The 22431-nt window shown below is 40.5% G+C and overlaps 1 protein-coding gene across 1 annotated transcript; it reads left to right on the top strand.

Moving 5' to 3' along the window:
• The first annotated feature begins 1507 nt into the window (after nt 1-1507).
• Nucleotides 1508-21187, top strand: LOC137840145 (uncharacterized). Its single transcript, XM_068650124.1, has 11 exons — nt 1508-4631; nt 7127-7216; nt 7522-7607; nt 7743-8978; nt 12393-12540; nt 13873-14495; nt 17696-18211; nt 18754-18823; nt 19752-19929; nt 20305-20470; nt 20847-21187. The coding sequence occupies exons 5-10, from the start codon at nt 12513-12515 to the stop codon at nt 20462-20464; spliced, it is 1575 nt and encodes a 524-aa protein (XP_068506225.1). The 5' UTR covers nt 1508-4631; nt 7127-7216; nt 7522-7607; nt 7743-8978; nt 12393-12512; the 3' UTR covers nt 20465-20470; nt 20847-21187.
• The last annotated feature ends 1244 nt before the right edge of the window (nt 21188-22431 follow it).

Here is a 22431-nt window from a genome sequence, read left to right as displayed (position 1 = left end):
CAAAAATCCCAAATTTGAAATTCAACCAAATTTTCCAAAATTTCGTTTTTCTACTCTCATTTCTACATTTCTCTACCGATTCAACCCATTCCAACTTTCAACTCTTCATCTTTTGCTTACCTATTCCACAACTTCCCCTTACAAAAAATTCCAAATTTTGAAATTTGAAATTCAACCAAATTCTCCAAAAATGTGTTTTTCTACTCTAATTTTCACATTGTTCAACCGATTCAACCCATTCCAACTTTCAACTCTTCATCTTTTTCCTACCTATTCCCCAAATTTCCACTTGCCATAAATTCCACATTTTAAGATTTTAAACTCAACCAAATTCTCCAAAATTCTGAAATTCCACCAAATTCTCCAAAATTCCGTTTTTCACCTCTATTTTCTACATTTCTCAAGTAATTCAACTCGTTTCAGCATAATTCGCCAGCATTCCCCAAGAAGTGATTCAAAGTCTTCGCCTTCACACGCAATTTCTCCAGAAATTGCATTTTCTAGTTGTGTGAAGGCGATGGCCTTCACACATATGTTATTCTACACCATTCTCTATTATTATTATTATTATTATTATTATTCTTCTATTTTATTCTCCACACTTTTTTGTCCGGCTTCTTCTTCCACATAGTTCATCCGATTCACTCCGTTCCACTTTTGACGTATTCCAAATATTCACGAGATGAGCGCTTCCATTTTTCTCGTTCCGAAAATTTTCCGATTTCGCAAAATTCGCGAATTTACGACAAATTTTTCCCCATTCATTCTCAATGGCAGATTCTACATTTCACATTTACGTCATTCCCCTTTTAAATTCACCTCATTCAGCACATTCAAACCACATTCGGAATGATTCTCGACATTCCCAAAATTCCCAAATTCAAAAATTTCACGTTTTCACGTTAAAAATTCCGACAAAATTTCACGAAATTTCGTTTTTCACCTCTAGTTTCTACATTTTTCAACCGATTCAACCCATTCCAATTTTCAACTGTTCATCTTTTGCCTGCCTATTCCACAACTTCTCACCTACCAAAAATTCCAAAATTTCAAATTTGAAATTCAACCAAATTCTCCAAAATTTCGTTTTTCTACTCTAACTTCTACGTTTTTCAACCGATTCAACCCATTCCAACTTTCAACTGTTCATCTTTTGCCTACCTATTCCACACCTTCCCACTTACCAAAATTTCCAAATTTTCAATTTTGAAATTCAACCACATTCTACAAAATTTGGTTTTTCTACTCTAATTTCTACATTTTTCAACCGATTCAACCCATTCCAACTTTATTCACTTTGGTCACCTCATCCTTACCATATTCACCCCCTTCACCCCCACTTCCACTATGCTTACACAATTCAACCCTTGACCCCCACTTCCAGTGTGGCGGCCATCTTGGATTGACCCTGAAGTGCTCCCAATGACCCTAGAATGAACTTGAAGTGCCCCAAATCGAACCGGAAGTGACCTTAGGTCAACAGGAAGTGACCTTAGGTAAACCGGAAGTGACCCCAAATCAAACCGGAAGTGACCTTTTTAAACCGGAAGTGACCTTTTTAAACCGGAAGTGACCCCAAATAAACCGGAAGTGACCTCGGCTAGACCGGAAGTGCCTCTACTCAAACCGGAAGTGACCCAAATAGACCGGAAGTGACCCAAATCACCCCGGAAGTGACCTTATTTCAACATTAACTGCCCTAAATAGCTACATTAGTCGCTAACTTTTGCATTTTTTGTCCGATTGAACCCATTTCAACATTTTAACTCCAAAAGTGAACCTCCTGAAGCTATTTATTTTCGTTTTGTTCCAAATTTCAAAATATTTTGGCGCAATTGCTTTTTCTTTTAATTCCCATTCATTCTCTATGGAGATTCAACATTTGCTCTCACGTCTACATTTTTTAACCGATTCAACCCGTTCCAACATTCAACTGTTCATCTTTTGCCTACCTATTCCACAACCTCCCACTTACCACAAATTCCAAACTTCAAATTTGAAATTCAACCAAATTCTCCAAAATTTAGTATTACACTTCTATTTTCCACATTTCTCAAGAAATTCAACTCATTTCAACATCATTCGCCATCATTCCCCAAGAAGTGATTCAAAGTCTTCGCCTTCACACGCAATTTCTCCAGAAATTGCATTTTCTAGTTATTATTATTCTTCTATTTTATTCCCGCCACTTTTTTGTCCCGCTTCTTCTTCCACATAATTCATCCGATTCACTCCGTTCCACTTTTGACGTATTCCAAATATTCACGAGATGAGCGCTTCCATTTTTCTCGTTCCGAAAATTTTCCGATTTTGCAAAATTCGCGAATTTACGACAAATTTTTCCCCATTCATTCTCAATGGCAGATTCGACATTTCACATTTACGTCATTCCCCTTTTAAATTCACCTCATTCAGCACATTCAAACCACATTCGGAATGATTCTCGACATTCCCAAAATTCCCAAATTCAAAAATTTCACGTTTTCACGTTAAAAATTTCGACAAAATTTCACGAAATTTCGTTTTTCACCTCTAATTTCTACATTTTTCGACCAATTCAACCCATTCCAACTTCCAACTGTTCATCTTTTGCCTACCTATTCCACAACTTCCCACTTACAAAAAAATTCCAAATTTTCAAATTTGAAATTCAACCAAATTCTTCGTAATTTCATTTTTCTACTCTAATTTCTACATTTTTCAACCGATTCAACCCATTCCAACTTTCAACTGTTCATCTTTTGCCTGCCTATTCCACAACTTCTCACATACCAAATATTCAAAATTTTCAAATTTGAAATTCAACCAAATTCTACAAAATTTTGTTTTTTTACTCTAACTTCTACGTTTTTCAACCGATTCAACCCATTCCAACTTTCAACTGTTCATCTTTTGCCTGCCTATTCCACAACTTCTCACCTACCAAAAATTTTTAAATTTGAAATTCAACCAAATTCTCCAAAATTTCGTTCTTCTACTCTAACTTCTACATTTTTCAACCGATTCAACTCATTCCAACTTTCAACTGTTCATCTTTTGCCAACCTATTCCACAACTTCCCATTTGCCAAAAATTCCAAATTTGAAATTCAATCAAATTTTTCTAAATTTCGTTTTTCTACTCTAATTTCTACATTTTTCAACCGATTCTACCCATTCCAACTTTCAACTGTTCTTCTTTTGCCTACCTATTGCACAACGTCCCACCTACCAAAAATTCCAAATTTGAAATTCAACCAAATTACCCAAAATTTCATTTTTCTACTCTAATTTCTACATTGTTCAACCGATTCAACCCATTCCAACTTTCATAGACATTTTTGATAAGTGGTGATGAGAAAGGTTTTTATAACTTTATGATCTGATATATATATTTCTGAGGACTTTGAAATAACAAATGACTTTTGATATATTGCCTAAATAGCTTAATGACCCTTAAGGAACTGTGGAATGCATGCCTGATGTTTTTTCTCTGAATCATGGACACGGCCAGAGTCGTCTTGACCGTTCAGTACTTGATTGTATCTTATGTTTTGACTAATGCTAGACGCCAGTTTTTGATTACTACTGAACGCTCTGCACAAAGGGAAATAGTTTGTCTAACAAAGAAAAGATACGGTTGAATGCGGTACGACAGTGTATGTCCAAGATTGGAGAAGAATGTTCACAGGAAGGTCACGTGGAGATAAAACCAGTGGGTGCCAGAAGGAGCCACCCGAGAACTCGGCCAAAGATGATCGCCAAGGCCGAGAGACGGGATGGAAGACAACAGCCCCCTCCACACACACACACACACACACACACACACACACCAACAGCCCCCCACCAACACACCGAATCGCCCATAACCAGCACCACTCCCATGGAAGCAGACTCTCCTTCGAACTTGCCCCACCCCGAAGACTCATCGCCCATCAATCCCAGCCCACAATGTGCTACTGAATATAAAACTGATCTAACAACCTTGGACTTTGCCTTTTCTGAATGGAGACTTTCCGCTCTTGAAGGGCCCAGCGCTGTATTGTACTTTCCTGAAAACAGAGCTTTTTGAACAAGAATTGTGATTGAACTCAACCAATCTGTCTAAGTCTAATTTCTGCTTCAGTGTCTTTGCATTTTCCTAAATCTGAAGAAATCAAACGAGCACGCAGTGAGTAAATTGGATAACAGGTGATTGGCAAAGGCTTTTGCCGTGAGGCGCAGATAACGCGCTCCCTAAATTGTGGACAGAATCCAACGATATGTATATAAATGTGTTTATTTAATCGGGATGTTTACGGTGCCGCACGGCGACCGAATATGACGTCATATTGTCGTTTTCTTTTCCCTCGCGTTTACTTGGATGCCAGCCACACTTATATCGAACACAATGGTTTTCATTATTCTTAAGCATACTGTAAAATAAATAAATTTTGATGTTTAGTAGACAAACAACACATCTTGACAACAGGTTGTGTTTCAGTGTCCTATGTTTAAAAATCAATGTACATTTTGGGGTTGATTGTTGCGTTGGAAAGTCACGTCACCACGCCAAGTCTCGCGTGAGTTATATCCGCTTATCGCGATTGTTGCAGCCCGCGCGCAGTGGTAAGTCACAGACGGCGGTTATCGACAGAGACTTGCTGTGATCGTGTACGTATTTGCCAAAAACTGAGTATAGACATTTAAGTGTTACTCCTGTTTACTGTTGTGCTGTTTGTCTGATCCCAGATTGTTTCGTGTGTGCGCCGTTTGGTTGGTAGCTTCGGCGCGCTCCTTTAAGTTTTCTTCGCATCACACGAGTAGCCGCTACGTAGCTCCACTGCGGCTAACGGTCGCCAACAAGTATGTTTTCTTGTCTCGATGACTTATGTTTGGTGTGTTGTCTCGAGTACTTAATTTATGTTTATTTAGTATGGCGGAACCGTTACGTGCAGTAATGTGATGTGTGCCGTCTATTAGTGTTGTGTGACGTCAGAAGTCGCGCGTTGACTTGTGTTACTGTCTGTTGCAGAACCCCCCCCCCCCCCCCCCCCCCCACACACACACACACACACACACACACATACATAAAACACATCCCACACACCTTTTACACGCTTCATACCATAATCGTACACAAGAATCACATTCACACACCCAAAGACTCACCCATGAACACTACTATATGAACACCTGCTCTCATATTATTATGACAAAACGTGTGCCTTTGCCAATTTGCCTGTATGCCCTTATGATCCAGTAAAGCAATCAAAACCAAACCACGTCTTCCCTCCTGTGTTCTGACCGACACCTGGGGCTGAATAGAGCATAGACATCCCAGCCCCAGCCGAATACAGTCCTCAGGCTCCCCAACATAGCCAATGGCTTATTATTCTGTATTTTTTCAATATTTTATTTTTATTGCTAAAGTTAACATAGTATTTGTAACTACAATGTATTTGTTCACAGCATTGTACAAATGTCAATGAAATGTATGCATAGAAAAAAATTGTTGTTGTCGTTGCTGTTTATGAATGAATAACACAACTCGCCATCCAAACGTGAGGTGAGATTTTAAATCATGAAGGGATTAAAAGTAATCATGTGGCATCATGCTAACATTTGAGGCTGTCATGAGATTAAAAATCATGTCTAGATGTAAATTAGACATGTTCTGGCTTTTAAAAATACTGTGGTCATATAACAATGATTCAGTCAATCAATTTTATATGTTATAATCATGATAAAGCGATTCTATTTCAGGTTCCTGTGATGATAGTTTTGAAACAGTGATTAATTTTGGTCACTCAATGTCACTCTTTCTGTATTTAGTCAATGGCTTGTTTAATTATGATGACTCTGCTTATGTATTTTGTATTGTGCTTTTGGTTAAGTACTGAGCACTGAAGTTCAAAATGCAGGTGTCTTTTCTCATGCCAGATGACAAAATTACTTATACCTGATCTCATACAAAAGAACCATCCAGGAGCAAATGATTTGTGTAGCACACACCCATCCTCAATTGTGCGTTCTTTGTAGTGTTGAAGTTTGGTATAAAGTTAAATAACATTAAAAATATTATGATCAATTATCATTAGTACTACAGTTGTGCATTGTGACTACTGTATAATTAAAAGCTGTTTTTGACTAGTTAGGAAATATTGACTTTCAATCTCGGCACCGTGACTTAATCTGGTCGTGATGATGTTGAAATCTCATCCCAGTCTTGTCATTTTTTTCCCTTCTTGCTCGATTATCCTAGTATGTCATTGTAAAAGTATGAACCAATTACATTTGTATATTGAGCTACCACTGTCTCCCTGTATGTTAGCAATGCCAACACCTTGATCAATGCTTCATTTTTTCCATCTTGGTATTTTCAACTCAGTATTTGTAACCATAAAATACATTCAAAGCATTGTGGAAATGTCACTTAATTATTTTTTCCCCTTTCTGTCTTTTCAGTCAGTCAATTTTATGTTATCATCATTATAAAGCGATTGTATTTCAAGTTCCTGTGATGATAGTTTTGAAACCGTGATTAAATTTGGCCACTGTTTCTGTATTTTAGTCAGTGGTTTGTTTAATTTTGATTACTATGCTTATGTATTGTTATTGTGCTTTTGGTTAAGTAGTGAGCACTGAAGTTCAAAACCTAGGTGTCTTTTCCCATGCTGGATGACAAAATTACTTATACCTGATCAGATACAAAAGAAGCATCCAGGAGCAAATTATTAGTTTAGCATTATTTTATGTTATAATTGGGGTCACTGTACCATTTACATTTGTACATTGAGGTAACATTGTATACTGTAAGTTAGACATGCTTACGCCATAATCAAAGTTTCACTTTCTCCATCTCATAAACTCTAGTGCGACAGAAACCATCACTGTACATCATTACATTGTGGCATAATATTTTCAAGATGTGCTATACCACCCACAAATTAATTTGTACCACATTCTTCTCACTAATAAGCCTCTTGTATACAAGTTAAAACTACAGTTAAAACAGTTTTGCGTCTGATTTTTCCTGTTTATGTAATGTGTTCTTTTAATAAATAAATTACTCAATTAAAATGTACTTTTGGCTTGAGTTAGTTGTAAATTCAAAGCATAACTCATTACATTGTAGATTATTGCTATTTGTTCTTTTTTTCCTGCAGAGCTCCATGACCTGTGGTTCTGCGACGTAGTTCTGTGACGCTCCGGGGACTTGTGGCTGACCCCGTGTACCCTTTCTTGTGGCCATCACTGTACATCATCACATTTTATTTCCTTGCTGCTATTGTAACTATTGTGCCGTAATATTTTCACGATATGCTATACCACCCACAAATTCATTTGTACCACATTCTTCTCACTAATAAGCCTCTTGTATACAAGTTAAAATTACAGCTAAAACAGTTATGCATCTGATTTTTCCAATGTTCATGTAATGTCTTCTTTTAATAAATAAATTAATCAATTATAATGTAATTTTGCTTTGAGTTAGTTGTAAATTGAAAGCATGACTAATTAAATTGTAGATTATTGATTTATTTTTATTTTTTTCCTGCAGAGCTCCATGACCTGTGGTTCTGCGACGCTCTGTGGACATGTAGTTCTGCGACGGTCCAGGGACCTGTGGCTGACCCCCTATACCTTGTGGCTGCTCTATCTTTTGTCCTTCTTTTAATAAATAAATTAATCAATTATAATGTATTTTTGCTTTGAGTTAGTTGTAAATTGAAAGCATGACTAATTGTAGATTATTTATTTATTTTTATTTTTTTCCTGCAGAGCTCCATGACCTGTGGTTCTGCGACGGTCCAGGGACCTGTGGCTGCGCTATCTTTTGTCTTCTGTCTTCCTTCTATCTCACATCCTTGAGAACCTGACATGCCGAGGAAAGGAAGGCGATCCCAGGCTGTAAAGTTGAGCTGGGAGCGACGTGCCAAACGTCGATGCTCCCCTTCACCAGTTACATGCAGTGATCCAACCTTACCTACCTGCACTGTTAAAATTGGCTGTGAAATCTACAGTTACTTACTGTATTAAACACAGTAACCTTACTGTGTATGATTATTACAATAGAATGCTGTAATTGTTACAGTTACACCTCGTAAACATGACAAAATCACAGTAGGATAAGTATTACAGTGAGAAACGCAGTACTCGAAGCATTACTGTAAATAAATCAATAGCCAGTATAGTACTGTAAACAGAAAAGTAAACTACTGTAATTTTATTGTCAATGTCCACTGTTAAAATTGGCTGTGAAATCTACAGTTACTTACTGTATTAAACACAGTAACCTTACTGTGTATGATTATTACAGTTGAATGCTGTAATTTTTACAGTTAAACCTCGTAAACATGACAAAATCACAGTAGGATAAGTAGTATAGTGAAAAACACAGTAGTCGAAGCGTTACTGTAAAAAATCCACAATAGCCTGTATAGTACTGTAAATAGAAAAGTAAACTACTGTAATTTTATTGTCAATGTCGTTGATGAATGAACATTGAAAGTTGATATTTAAATTTATATTAAAATTATTTGTCTAATATGTATATACATATATGTATACAGATATATATTATATATAATATATCTCATAATAAAATCAATAATTATCATATAATTTCATATAATCATTGACTTTTAATTCAATGACTCACCATGGCATTTTTTAATCATCAACATTAAGTTCTTTTCTTTTTCACTGGCGGACATGTACGGAAGAGAAAAAAAAGTCAGAATCCTGTCACCCCTTTTGTTTTTTTTCTTAACTGACCCTAATCATCTTCCGTAGACATGGGCTGATATGGGCTGACCTGAATTTATCTAATGAGGATCAAGAGATTTCAGCAGTCTTGCTTCGGTTTGTCAATCACGTCAAACTAAACGGGACAAATCGCGATCACAACAAGAGTATCTTACCGCCTGTTTATTTTCTCCACCTTCTGCCTCGTGTGGGTTTTCGTCCTGGCGGCGGCACACCAAGCACACTCCGCGACGTCCAGACACTTGATAAGTAAGCCTACCAGCACTTTCACTATAAGTAATAAAATAAAATAGTAATACATCAAAATGAATTACTCATGCAAGTACTGTAATTTCACCACAGCTTCAATCCCTGCATTTTTTCGTCATTTGAGGATTCACAGACATTTAGCTAACTTCAGATTTCCATGTGGGGTAGCAGAATGCTTTGCCACTTGTCACACACGTGGCGCCCTTCAAGCTCACATGTACCGCTCTCACAAGAAGACAGCTAAACCAGGACTTGAAAGGCAAATTGATGGAGTTGACTTGGCTTGCACTGTTGAAGGTTGTAGCTTTATGTCAGCAAATTTTTCAACCTTCATTGAACATCTTCATTGGCATATCAAAGATGGCAAAAAAGTGTCATGCCCCTTTACTAACTGTTCAAGGTATTTTCATGTCCGCTCATCCTTTTCCTCACACTTGAGCCGGAAGCACAAAAAGACCTCTAGTTCTCCATGTAGTGGCCATACTTCTACCAGTGCTACTAACATTACTAGTGCCTGCATGAATACGCCATCAGACTGTGAACTTGGTCAAACTTTTGAGACAATTGTTGATGATGACACACATGATGAAGTGGACACACATGATTTTATGAACAATCTGGCCATGTTTTATCTCCGAATACAGGCTAAAATGCTGCTACCAGCCAGTACAATTCAGACCATAATAGAGGAAATACAAGAGGTCCACAACACTGGTCTGACTTATCTTTTGTCTAGGATGCATGAAGAATTAACAAAGCTGAATGTGTCTGAAAGTGATATTAAGAGGCTCCTTGATGATCTCTCAAAAGATAACCTTCTGAAAATGTGCAATGAAGGAGTGTTTAGAACAGATCAACTTCGTAAAACCTTCTTTAAGAGCAGATTTAAGTATGTTGAGCCAGCAAAGACTTACTTAGGCATTGATGCTAAAGGCAAAGAGAGGTTCTATCAGTATGTGCCCATCAAGGATACAATCAAATCACTCATCAGTCAAAGCTCTGTTAAAGAGCAAGCTATAGCTGACACAGGAACTACTCCTGATGTTCTTGAAGACGTGCGAGATGGTAGAAACGTGAAAGATAATATACTTTTTCAAGAATCACCATCTTCATTGTCGATCATCTTGTATCAGGATTCGTTTGAAGTTGTGAACCCGCTGGGCTCAGGCAGAAAAAAACACAAAATATTGGCTATGTACTTGACACTTGCAGAGATTGCGCCACACAACCGGTCTTCCATTGATCCAATGCAACTTGTTGTGCAGAGAGGAGGATTTCAAATTTTTCGGACAAAAAAAAGTATTCTCCACTTTAGTCAGTGACTTAAAACAAATCGAGGAAAGTGGAATTGATTATGGTGATGGGGAGAAGATAAAAGGCTCTGTGATTGCCATTACTGGAGATAATCTGGGGTCACACAGTATTGGTGGGTTTACTGAAAACTTCAGTAAAAGCACACATTTTTGCCGGTACTGTGTCATAGATAGAGAATCTTTCCACACAGATCCCACCAAATCTGGTCCTAAAAGAACCATTGAGAGTTACAAAAAGAGTGTGGCACAGGTAGCCTCAAACCAGGAAATGACCAATGGAATAAAGTTTGACTCAGTTTTCAATCAGTTGAAATATCATGTTTGCCAGCCAGGACTCCCTCCATGTCTGGGTCATGGCCTGTTCGAAGGTGTTGTTTCATTTGATCTTGGAATGTACATTAAACACTTGGTGAATGTGGGAAAACACTTCACCTATGGTCAACTGAATCAGACTATATCTCAGTTCACATACCCACTACCTTAACCAGCTCAGTGGCCTAGTAGTAGAGTGTCCGCCCTGAGACTGGAAGGTTGTGGGTTCAAACCCCGGCCGGGTCATACCAAAGACTATAAAAATGGGACCCATTGCCTCCCTGCTTGGCACTCAGCATTAAGGGTTGGAATTGGGGGGTTAGATCACCAAATGATTCCCGAGCGCGGCACCGCTGCTGCTCACTGCTCCCCTCTCCCCCAGGGGATGGATCAAAATCACATGGGGATGGGTTAAATGCAGAGGACAAATTTCACCACACCCAGATGTGTGTGTGACGATGATCATTGGGACTTTAGGCAGTGATTCAAATAACAAACCATGTGAGGTAAAATCTGATGGAGAGAAGTTGGGAGGGCATGCTGCTCAAAACTGGTGCTTCTTACGTCTCCTTCCTATTCTGGTTGGAGACAGAATCAAAAATCCACTTGATGATGAGGTGTAGCATGTTAGAGATTTGCTCACTCCAATTTATTTTGCAAGAACCACACGGGAGACAGGCAAGTTCTTTTAGACACCTGCAGGTGGAGAGTTCACTCGCTCTAGAATGAAGTCTGAAAGTCTCCTCCCTGCAAGGGCATATTTATTAGGAGGAACAGAGTGGGGGTGAGAGTGGACAGGTTTGGTGAACCCCCGGCCTCTGATAACATCAGAGCAGGGGGTGTTTTACACTGTTGTGGGAAACAGAACAACTTTGATTGCTTCCCCTGCAGCTGGTCAATCAAGCAGAGGAAGCAACCACTTCATCTTACTCTGCATTGTGAGGGCAAGACAAGATTGATTTAATCATTATAGTTTACATTCCAACATAATCCTACGATAAAGATAACCTGGAAAACCCTAACATGGCAGTTATGCTTAAAGCTCAGAGAAATTGTGGATTTGATTTGTGCACCCAAGATCCATACCAACCAAGTGGCATATCTTAAGATTCTCATTGAGGAATACATCCATCTTAGAACTGCCACATTCCCAGAAAATACACTAAAGGCCAAGCACCACTATCTTGTCCATTACCCAGAACTCATTCTTCGGTTTGGTCCCCTCATTAGGTTGTGGACATTGCGCTTTGAAAGCAAGCACTCGTATTTCAAGCAATGTGCAAGAAAACTGCATAACTTTAAAAATCTCTGCAGTACCTTAGCAGAAAGACACCAGTTGCTACAAGCATATTTACATACTGGTAGCTTATTTCCACCAACTCTGCAAATGGGCCAACCAAGTAGATTTGATGACCAACTGTACCAGATAGGCATTCAGAGAGCTGTCAGTCTTAAGGGTCTCTGCCCGGAACACACAATTGAAACACCCTCTGTCACTTTCAAAGGCACTCTGTACAAAAGAGGCTTAACTGTTGTAGTGGACCAAAATGACACAGGGTGTCTATTTGGGAAAATACTGTTGATACTGATAAATGAGTCAAACATATATTTTGTTGTCGAGCATTATCAATCTGTACCAGTTGTGGATCTTGGTGTGTATTGCTTACAAAGCAACTCTGAAGCACAGTATCAGTGTTTGACTGTGGACACGCTTGCAGATTATTACCCTCTTTCTGTATATAAACGATTTGGTCTTAATCTTGTTGCTCTGCATCATTCTGTGTTTCAGAAGAATGAGTAATGGACTCCATTAAGAAGGCAATACAGACGGCACTACCACAGCTAGATGAAGTGAAACTTGAAACTTTGGTCAATGAGTTGGTGACCAAAGTAGGTGTTGAAGTACCAGATGATCTGCAGTTCATTCAAGGTGAAAGGTGAGATTACATTGCTTCAATTAACATTAGTTTAGTTTAGTAATCCTTATTTCAAAGATGTAAACAAATAAAGAAACAGAAAAAACATCACTGAATTATGACTTCATAATGTCAGAGCATATTAAAGTCAAAGTCAGCTTTATTGTCAATTTCTCCACATGACAAAGACACACAAAGAACCCGAAATTTCGTTCCCCCCTATCCCACGGTGACAAGACATGGCCCACAATAGACAATCAAGTCAAACAAGTAAACAACAGCGTGCTGAATAAACAATGAATAAATAACACAACAAATAAATAAATAAGAGGAGCAAAAAGGAGCAAGTGAGCGTACAGCAGACAGTTTTCCTGCAATTTTGTTTGTTTTTTGCTCATTAATTTGTGACTTTAATGTCAGAGAATTTAAATCTCTTCCAGGTAGTGATTGATGGATTATTCAATAATCAAAATAAGTACCGTAATTTTTGGACTATAAGTCGCTCCGGAGTATAAGTCGCACCAGCCGTAAAATGCCCCAAAAAGTGAAAAAAAAAAAAACATATATGAGTGGCTCCGAAGTATAAGTCTCATTTTGGGGGGCAATTTATTCGACAAAATCCCACACCAAGAACAGTCATGAACGAGCAACAACAGGCTAACCGATAGCAACAACAGGCTAAACGACGTATGCTAACGTGACAAACACAAACGAAGAGCTGAGAACGGGCCTGACGTAACATACATATACACAATATACATACAAGTAAACAGCACAAAAAAAAAAACAAGAAGGCACAAACAATTAATAAATAAGAGTGTTGAATAAATGATAAATAAACAAATATGAGAGGAGCAAAAATGGAGCAAGTGTGCATACAGCAGACAGTGGACTTGGATATGGCGCTTTAAAGTGTTAATTGCTTTATTTGATTTTTTTCTCAAATTTTTATGTTTTGAATATGTTCAAGATAAAGATATAAAAGCATATACTAAAAATAACATGGGAAGTGGACAACTATACTTGTAAGTGATGTGTTAATGATCAAGTAAAAATTTGTAGAAAAAAAACATATACCCGTATTTTCCAGACTATAAGTCGCTCCGGAGTATAAGTCGCACCAGCCATAAAATGCCCCAAAAAGTGAAAAAAACATATATAAGTCGCTCCGGAGTATAAGTCTCCCCCCCACCCAAACTATGAGAAAAACCACGACCTATAGTCCGGAAATTACGGTACTTGCAGACTTGTATATGTTAATATGGGGTTATATACAAAATTTGAAGGATATTATTTTGTGGTATTAAACTGGTCACAATCATTTGTGTGCTTTCACTCATGTGTGTAATGCAGGTCCCGCCGACCCCCAGCTAAGCCCTTCATCGCCTGAGCCACGGCCAGTTGGCTCTTCCAGCACATGCCCCATATCACCCACCAGTCCCATCTCTGCATGGGTGGACAGTTTTGAGGTGCCATGGAACAAAGTGAGGCCGACTCTTAGAAGAGCAGTAGATGCTGGTGAGAGGCCAGCTGTGGTGGACCGCCAACACTTGATAAGAGTCACCGTTGATGCAATGAGAGAGCATTCATTGAACCCTACTCGCAGAGAGTGTGTGGTAGTGGCAAAAGCTATAACTCAAAAATATCCAAATAGTTTTTTAGACAAAAATGAAGAGGGGGAGCTAATTGGATGTGGGTATTTCAGTGTTTTAAATCAGCTCAAGACCAGAGTAGAATATTTAAATCGTGGCAACACTCTTTCCCGTCTGAGGAAGCCCAAACGCACCCAGAGAGATGATAAGGATGGTGATGATGACCAGCCAACAGTAGCTACATGCTTAAGAGTCGACAGTTATGGGTGTGTTCGTTGGCAGCCAGAGAACTATCCAGATTCAAGATTCAAGAGTTTTTATTCGCCATGTTTGAGCGTGCCAAACAAGGAATTTGACTTCGGTAAATCACAGCCTCTGTTCAACATTTAGGTGACTAACAACAACACTCAGGACATGTGAAGAACGAAAGATATTCTCAAACACCCCCTGATCTTAAACTCCCAAGAGGGCAAGGAAAAACTCAAAACTCCAGCTAGGGGAAATGAGAAACCTTGAGAAGAGACCACAGATGGGAGGGTCCCTCTTCTAGGATGACCAGGCTGCAATGGATGCAGAGAGGACACATAGTACAAACAGTGTAGACAAAAAAGGTGTGGCAAGCGGGATGTTATTGCACAGTAATGACTCTGAGACTCTAAGAGTGGTGTGAGTTCATCAGAGCGACAGCCTGGGGGAAGAAGCTGTCTCTGTGTCTGCTGGTTTTAGTGTACAGAGCTCTATAACGGCGTCCGGAGGGGAGTAGTTCAAACAGGCTGCAACCTGGGTGCGAAGGGACTGTTGAGATGTTACTTGCACGTTTCCTGGTCCTGGACAGGTACAAGTCTTGGATAGATGGGAGGTTGATTCCAATTATCTTTTCTGCAGTCCTTATTGTCCGTTGCAGTCTGTGCTTGTCTTGTTTGGAGGCCGATCCAAACCAGACAGTGATGGAGGTGCAGAGGACAGACTGGATGATGGCAGTGTAGAAGGTCTTCAGCAGCTCCCGTGGCAGGTTGAACTTATTGAGCTGTCTCAGGAAGTACAGCCTCTGCTGGGTCTTCTTCCGGACAGAGTCTATGTGGCCGGTCCATTTCAGGTCCCGAGAGATTGTGGTTCCCAGGAACTTGAAGGTGTCTGATGAGAGAATAGTATTACTGCGGATAGTGAGGGGTGAAAGTGGTGAAGGGCCTCGCCTGAAGTCCACTGTCATCTCCACGGTCTTGAGCGGGTTCAGGTCCAGGTGGTTTTGGCTGCACCAGTGGACCAGCCGCTCCACCTCCTGTCTGTACGCAGTCTCATCACCGTTCTGGATCAGTCCGATGAGAGTGGTGTCGTCTGCATACTTCAGGAGCTTCACGGAAGAGTCACTTGCGGAGAAATCGTTGGTGTAGAGGGAGAAGAGCAGTGGGGAGAGGACGCATCCCTGAGGGGCTCCAGTGTTGATGGTCAGGGTGTCAGATGTGATGCTCCCCAGCCTCACACGCTGTCTCCTGTTGGTCAGGAAGCTGGTGATCCACTGACAGGTGGAGGCAGGCACCGCAAGCTGGATGAGCTTCTGTTGGAGGATGTCAGGAGCGATGGTGTTGAACGCCGAGCTGAAGTCCACAAACAGGATCCTGGCGTACTTTCCTGGGGTGTCCAGGTGTTGCAGGATGTAGTGCAGTCCCATGTTGACCGCATCATCCACCGACCTGTTTGCCCGGTAGGCAAACTGGAGGGGGTCCAGCAGGGGGCCCGTGACATCCTTCAGGTGGTTCAGTACTAACCTCTCGAAAGATTTCATGACCACAGATGTCAGTGCAACAGGTCTATAGTCATTCATACCTGTGATGGCGGGCTTCTTGGCCACTGGAACGATGGTGGAGCTCTTGAAGCACGAGGGCACCTCACACAGCTCCAGGGAACGGTTGAAGATCCGTGCAAAGGTGGGCGCCAGCTGCTCAGCGCAGACTTTCAAGCAGGAAGGTGACACGCCGTCTGGGCCCGGTGCCTTCCTGATCTTTTGTCTCCGGAACATCTGGCGCACTTCCTCCTCGCGAATCTGGAGTGTGGCCTCTGCAAGAGAGAGAGTCGGTGACCACGGTGATGGAGGTGTGGACAGAGCAGTTGTGGGGGGAGGTGAGTATGTGGATTGTGTGGATTGTGCTGCAGGAGGTCCCGTTGTGTCGGAGGACCGATCAAACCTGCAGTAGAACCTGTTTAGCTGGTCAGCGAGCCTTGGGCTCTCCACAGGACGGGGGGTTCGTTTCTTGAAGCCCGTGATGCTCTGCAGGCCTTTCCACACTGTTGAGGGATCAGGATTGGCAGAGAGGTGTCTCCCCAGGCTCTCCCCGTAACACCTCCTGGCTTTCCTGACCTCTCGGTTCAGTGTGTTTCTGGTCTGCTTGAACAGGTCCCGGTCGCCGCTCCTGTAGGCCTCCTCCTTGACTTTGCGCAGCCTCCTAAGGTTCGGTGTAAACCAAGGTTTGTCGTCGTTGTACGTGCAGAAGGTTTTAGTCTGCACACACAGATCCTCACAAAAACTGATGTATGATGTGACAGTGTGAGTTCATGCAAGTCTGAATTTGCAGCTTCAAAAACACTCCAATCGGTGCAGTCAAAGCAGGCTTGGAGGTCCTGCCTTGACTCCACTGTCCACTTCCTGACAGTCCTCACCACAGGCTTAGAAGTTTTTAGTTTCTGTCTGTAGGCAGGGATCAGATGAACTAGACAGTGGTCCGCGAGTCCTAAAGCTGCACGAGCCACAGAGTGGTATGCATCCTTAATTACGGTGTAGCAGTGGTCCAGTGTCTGTGCCCCTCTGGTGGGACACGTTATGTGCTGTCTGTATCTGGGGAGTTCGTGTGCGAGGTTCGCCCTGTTAAGATCACCCAGAACAATGATTAGTGAATTTGGTAGAAGTTTCTCCATGTCTGTCACCTGGTCAGCCAGCATCTGCGTGGCTTCACTCGCACGTGCGTGTGGTGGGATGTAAACAGCCGCCATGACGATCGAGGAGAACTCCCGTGGTGAATAGAACGGCCGGCAGTTTATGAAAAGTGTTTCTAGGAGAGGGCTGCAAAACTCTTTCAACACCATGACATCGGTACACCAACGTTCATTAATGTAGAAACAGAGACCACCTCCCTTTGATTTTCCGGAGAGCTCCGCGCTGCGATCTGCACGCGTTAGCCGAAACCCAGCTAACTCCATGGCGTGGTGGGGGGTTCGTTCGCTAAGCCACGTCTCAACAAAACACAGCGCGGCGGATCTGCTGAAGTCCGTGTTCCTTGAAGTGAGGAGCAGCAGTTCGTCCATCTTGTTCGCCAGGGAGCGGACATTCGCCAGATGAATTGACGGTAGGGCAGAACGGAACCCTCTCTGCCTCAGATTTACGAGGGCTCCCGCTCGTTTTCCGCGTCGCCGCCGTCGCGCTAGCTTGTATAGCACCGCCGCTCCGGCTAAAATCTCCGACAAACAGTCTGAATCAGAGAGAACAGGAGAGAAAATACCAGAAGAAGACTGACCGATGTTTAACAGTGCTTCTCTTTTAAAAGTGATCCGGGATGGACAGCAGAAGACACAGAAAACACACAAAATAAGACAAAGAAACAGAGAGCGACTCACCGTGGCAGCCATACGCGGCGCCATCAGATGACGTCACTGGGGAAACATCAGCATCATTAGAAGAAAAGAAGCTTGAGATGTTGGATATATTCAGCCAAGAGGGACTCAAGGGCAGTGAGAGAGGAAGAGTCGAAGACCTAATGGCAATCACTTATGCCAAACAGCGGGAATGTATCAACACAAACCCTCCCCCAAATATTCTGAATGTGGGTAAAGAGTGGCCATTTCTCTTTTCACATAAGTTCTTATTAGCACATTTCACCACTCTCACCAATGTTGACATATGCACAAGACTGAATGAAGACTTGGAGAAAAAAGGTAAAAGACTTCTGGATTTCTTCAGAAGTCAGATTACAAGGTGGGGGAAGGAAGTAAGAGCTGTCCTGAAGGAAGCTCGAAAGGAGGACCAAGAAGGAACTGATGGCCGATCAGCGATGCTTGTGATGTTGGCACACTTCAAAGAGCAAGAAGATTCACTTTTTCTTCTTGCTGATGTAAGCGCCTTAATTACGAAAACATCCCCCCCCCCCCCAACTTTATTGCAGTTTGGTGAGCCTTCAATGGCATCTTGTACTTGGGTTCAAGTACTAAATCCTGTCTTCCTAGGCGTTTGTAGTTTAAGTTTGTTAATCGTTTGATACAGTGGGTTTCAGGCCAGGTATATTGTTAAGAGGGCACATTTACGTTATTGTTGATTAAGCACTTTTTCCTTTTCATTCATTTATATACCTCACCTGACACTATAACCCACATCTATCCCACAATGGTTCCATCTGAATAATTTTGTAGAGCATGTTGAGTGTAGTTTCTTCTCCACTGTGTACACAATATTTGAATTAAGAGAAAACTGATATAGCCTGGCACTTTGTTATTGTCTATTTTCAAGGGATGTAAATGTGCACAAACCATCAGAAAAACAAAAAATATGGCACATTGCTTCCTTGTCAACAAATTTAAAAAATAATTTCTTTTTTCCTAGAGATAATATGCCATCTCGTTTGTTTCAAGTAACTTTCCCCTTTACTGGCATTCATAGGTGACAACCACTCCAGGAGATGCAGAGACCCAGCTGTCTCTCCCCATCACTCCAAGAATCATCATGCTTGGTAAGTTTCACATTGTACACAATGTTAATGAATCCTTTGAACATAGAGGCCATAAGCAAAGAAAGTCTAGTTCGGAAACAGTAGTGAATGCAGCTCGTCTCGCTTCATTCACTGTTTCTTCACTGGTCAGGATTTCCAGCTTGTAATACAAGGCTCACACAGACTTCAAAACCTGAACACACACACATAAACTGATACTCTCACGCTTGCGCTCAGACCACATAATGAACATTGCATTTGACATTGTCCTGCCCCGCTTGAAAAAAAATAAAACAACTTGCGGAAACACTAAACACACAAAAAAAAAAAAAGCTATGTTGAGTGCAAAAACTCAAGTTCATGCATTTTACTTCATACCTATATAATCCTACATATGTTCATTGATTTTCCAGAGTTTATTCATGTTCTGTTTATGAATATTTTTCTCTGTAAATACTTCTCTGACTCTTGTGATCAAAAACGTTTATCTAAAGCTAAATATGAGGCTTTTATGTAAATAGTTTTCTAATAAACAATACATATAGAAACTTCTGATCAATTTATATACATTTCTGGCAAAAAAGACAACTTGTGGGGCAGGATCAGTCTATTTCTGGGTTGAACCACACCCACTTCCGGGTTAAGCCCCATTCAGAGTACGGATATTGATAATTTAGTTGATCGAACAGATGCAGATAATGGTGTACTCACTCATCCCTAGTAGCCAACTCGTTTGTCATTGCTGCTATTTCAGATTGGTTGCTATACATGTCACTTTTTGTTCATCTTTCACCAACTCAGTTACTATATCTGCTCCTTTTATCTGTTTTATGTACTGCGTGGAAGATATGTATGCTCCCTGCCCAGTTTTTACAGTCATTCACCTGAAGCAGATCATTTATAAAATGGATTGCTGTGAAATATGATTTTTGTAATGTCTGACTTTAAGGAGAGACAATCCTGACTGCGAAAAAGTGGATGCTGTCGATCGAGAGGAGGGTCATCATCCCACCTGCTGCTCACCTGGCTGACTTCACCACTGCCTTGGCCACTCTCTTCGCCTGTTACTATGTTTTCAACCTGGAGTATCAGGTGGAAGCCTGCACAACACTGGAGTTTATTCAGAGGTATTAACTGATGAAATTATATACCTAACTTTATTCTCACTGGCATTTTCTATATCTCTCTGATAATTGCAACACAGCGTTTGAATTCTTGCTGGCTGCCATTGTGTTCACAACTAACTACTTGTATCATAACTGAAATCATGTAAATACCTAGAGTAACAAGTCTTATTCAGGCAGTATTATCACCCCTTAATAGTAAAATGAATGTAATGCAAGTATAAAATACTGCAATATTGTATTTATTCAATTAAAACAATTTATTTTTATCGATTATTTTAATTAATCCCCCCGCAATCACAGTTGTGATTTCCTAACTGATTACTCGTTGACATGTACATAATGTCTCAACCTGTAACTCCTATACTCATTTCATAGGTTTTTGGTCAGAATTAATCCTGACTCCACCAAGTGCAGTGCCAAGGAGCAGATGAGCCGGAAGACTGGGAGAGTGGTGAAGAGGAAGACGTCATACATGAACCCCCATGTGATCTCCTTCATCAGGGGCTTCATGGAGTTCAATTGGCTAACTGACTAGATATAGGTGAGGTTCAGATAATAACTTTTGCATAGAAAGTTCAAGATGGTTTGTTGAAAGAAGTCATCTCAAATAGTTATGTTAACTCATGTGGTTGTTTTTTTCCCCCATTAATTCTTAATGGCACATTCAACATTTCACATTTACGTCGTACCAGTTTGAAATAGTTTTTTCTCTCCGATTTAACTTGCGACATATTCCAATCGATTTTTAACCGTCTCACGAGTAATCGTTACATCCCTACTAATAATATAACTCCAACCTTGCTAATTGCATGAGTGTTCCTGCAGCCAGTGACACACTTCCTATCAGGAACAAGTATCTTAACATGACACCGACATCACCATCATAATTCTTAATGTGTTTTCTTCTTTAATTTCAGGGCTCCTGTTTTGTCCAAGCCCAAGGAAGTTTTGTCTGAAAGGTTTGGTAATCTGCTTTATGTTCCTGTTCACCAAAAAATACATGATCCCGTTAACAAATTTTTTGTCTGTAGTTAATTGAATTATTTCAGAATATGGGTCATTCTATTAATGATTAATATTGAATCACTGATTCAGCATTTAAATTGTACAGTGAGAAACTTAATTTACTATGATTACCTACTGTTCATAGTACTGCATTGCCATATACAATGCTGTTGTATGTATTGTATGTTACATTGTATGTTGTATGTGGTAATGACCACTTCATTTGTTTGTACATTAAATAAAGCAGTAATGTAAACGCAACTGAAATCGCAGTATTTCATTGATATTCATTCTGCAGTTAAACAACTAATACTGTAAATGCAACTGACATCACAGTATGTAACTGTTATGTAGCATACAGTTAAACTACCTAATACTGTATATACAACCAAGACCACAGTATTTGACTGTTTTTTGCTTTACAGTAAATACTCCAATACTGTAAAGTTCATCTACTGTAATATGTATTTACAGTACGTTACTGGTTAATTGCTGCCAGTTAATAACTGTAAAGCGTTTTTACAATAACTTACTGGTTAATTGCTGCCAGTTAATCACTGTAAAATGTTTTTACAATAAGTTGCTGGTTAATTGCTGCCAATTAATTGCTGTAAAATGTTTTTACAATAAGTTGCTGGTTAATTGCTGCCAGTTAATTGCTGTAAAATGTTTTTACAATAAGTTGCTGTTCAATTGCTGCCAGTTAATTACTGTAAAGTTTACAGGATTTTTTTTAGTGTGGCATAATAACTACGAACGTGCAAATACTGCAATTTTTGAAACTCCTGACACATGTGCCAATACTACACTTTTTGAAACTGAACATGGCCTTGAGCCACATTTTGAAACTGAACGTGGTCATGATCCACACTCTGAAACTGACAAACGTGGCCATGATCCACTTTGTCAAACTGCTGAACGTGCCCTGACATTCCCGCTGCAGCCATGGCTTCTGTGCAACCTCATTTGGTAACGTATGCGTTGGCACCTCACAGCCAAGCTCATCCGAGATATGGAGAATTCAGAAACAGTCAATGTGTGGCTAACTAGGTTACATTTCTGGCTTTCTTGCAGGAGTTCAATCACCTGACCAGCTCTGACCGTGATGCTGTTCTTAATGTTGGCAATGAACTGTATACATGTACTGTTGCTGCATTGAAAGCCCAAGGATGCTTAGACAGATTTCTGACGGTTGATGAACTTCCAGGGATTGTGCGTGGTTTTTCTAAGCAACATGTCTTAATAAAGAGTCAGTCAATGGGTGGTTTGTTCACCTCTTTCTACGGAGATTAGCTGTTTCTGAACCTTCGAGACAGACTCCAGTGCTTGACCTCAGAGGTCAATTATGCGCTTCTGATTATGCGGTTAACGTGCATTGCTGTTTTCTGAGACCACCAAGGCAGGTATGGATTTTTTGATCCCCACTCTAGAGGACACAATATTTTGGGCATATCAAACGGCATGAGTCACTTGAAAAACACATTCTGGAAACAAACA

This window comes from Syngnathus scovelli, chromosome 3 (assembly GCF_024217435.2).
Source record: "Syngnathus scovelli strain Florida chromosome 3, RoL_Ssco_1.2, whole genome shotgun sequence".
Lineage (NCBI taxonomy): Eukaryota > Metazoa > Chordata > Actinopteri > Syngnathiformes > Syngnathidae > Syngnathus > Syngnathus scovelli.
This window is presented reverse-complemented; position numbering and strand designations above follow the sequence as displayed.

Excerpts from the sequence above, each read along its gene's own strand:
- LOC137840145 (XM_068650124.1), top strand. The coding sequence starts at position 12,513 with ATGATCTGCAGTTCATTCAAGGTGAAAG. Across the intron at positions 12,541-13,872 it reads CAGTTCATTCAAGGTGAAAG|GTCCCGCCGACCCCCAGCTA; the intron begins GTGAGATTACAT and ends TGTGTAATGCAG. Across the intron at positions 14,496-17,695 it reads AATCACAGCCTCTGTTCAAC|AAAGAAACAGAGAGCGACTC; the intron begins ATTTAGGTGACT and ends ACAAAATAAGAC.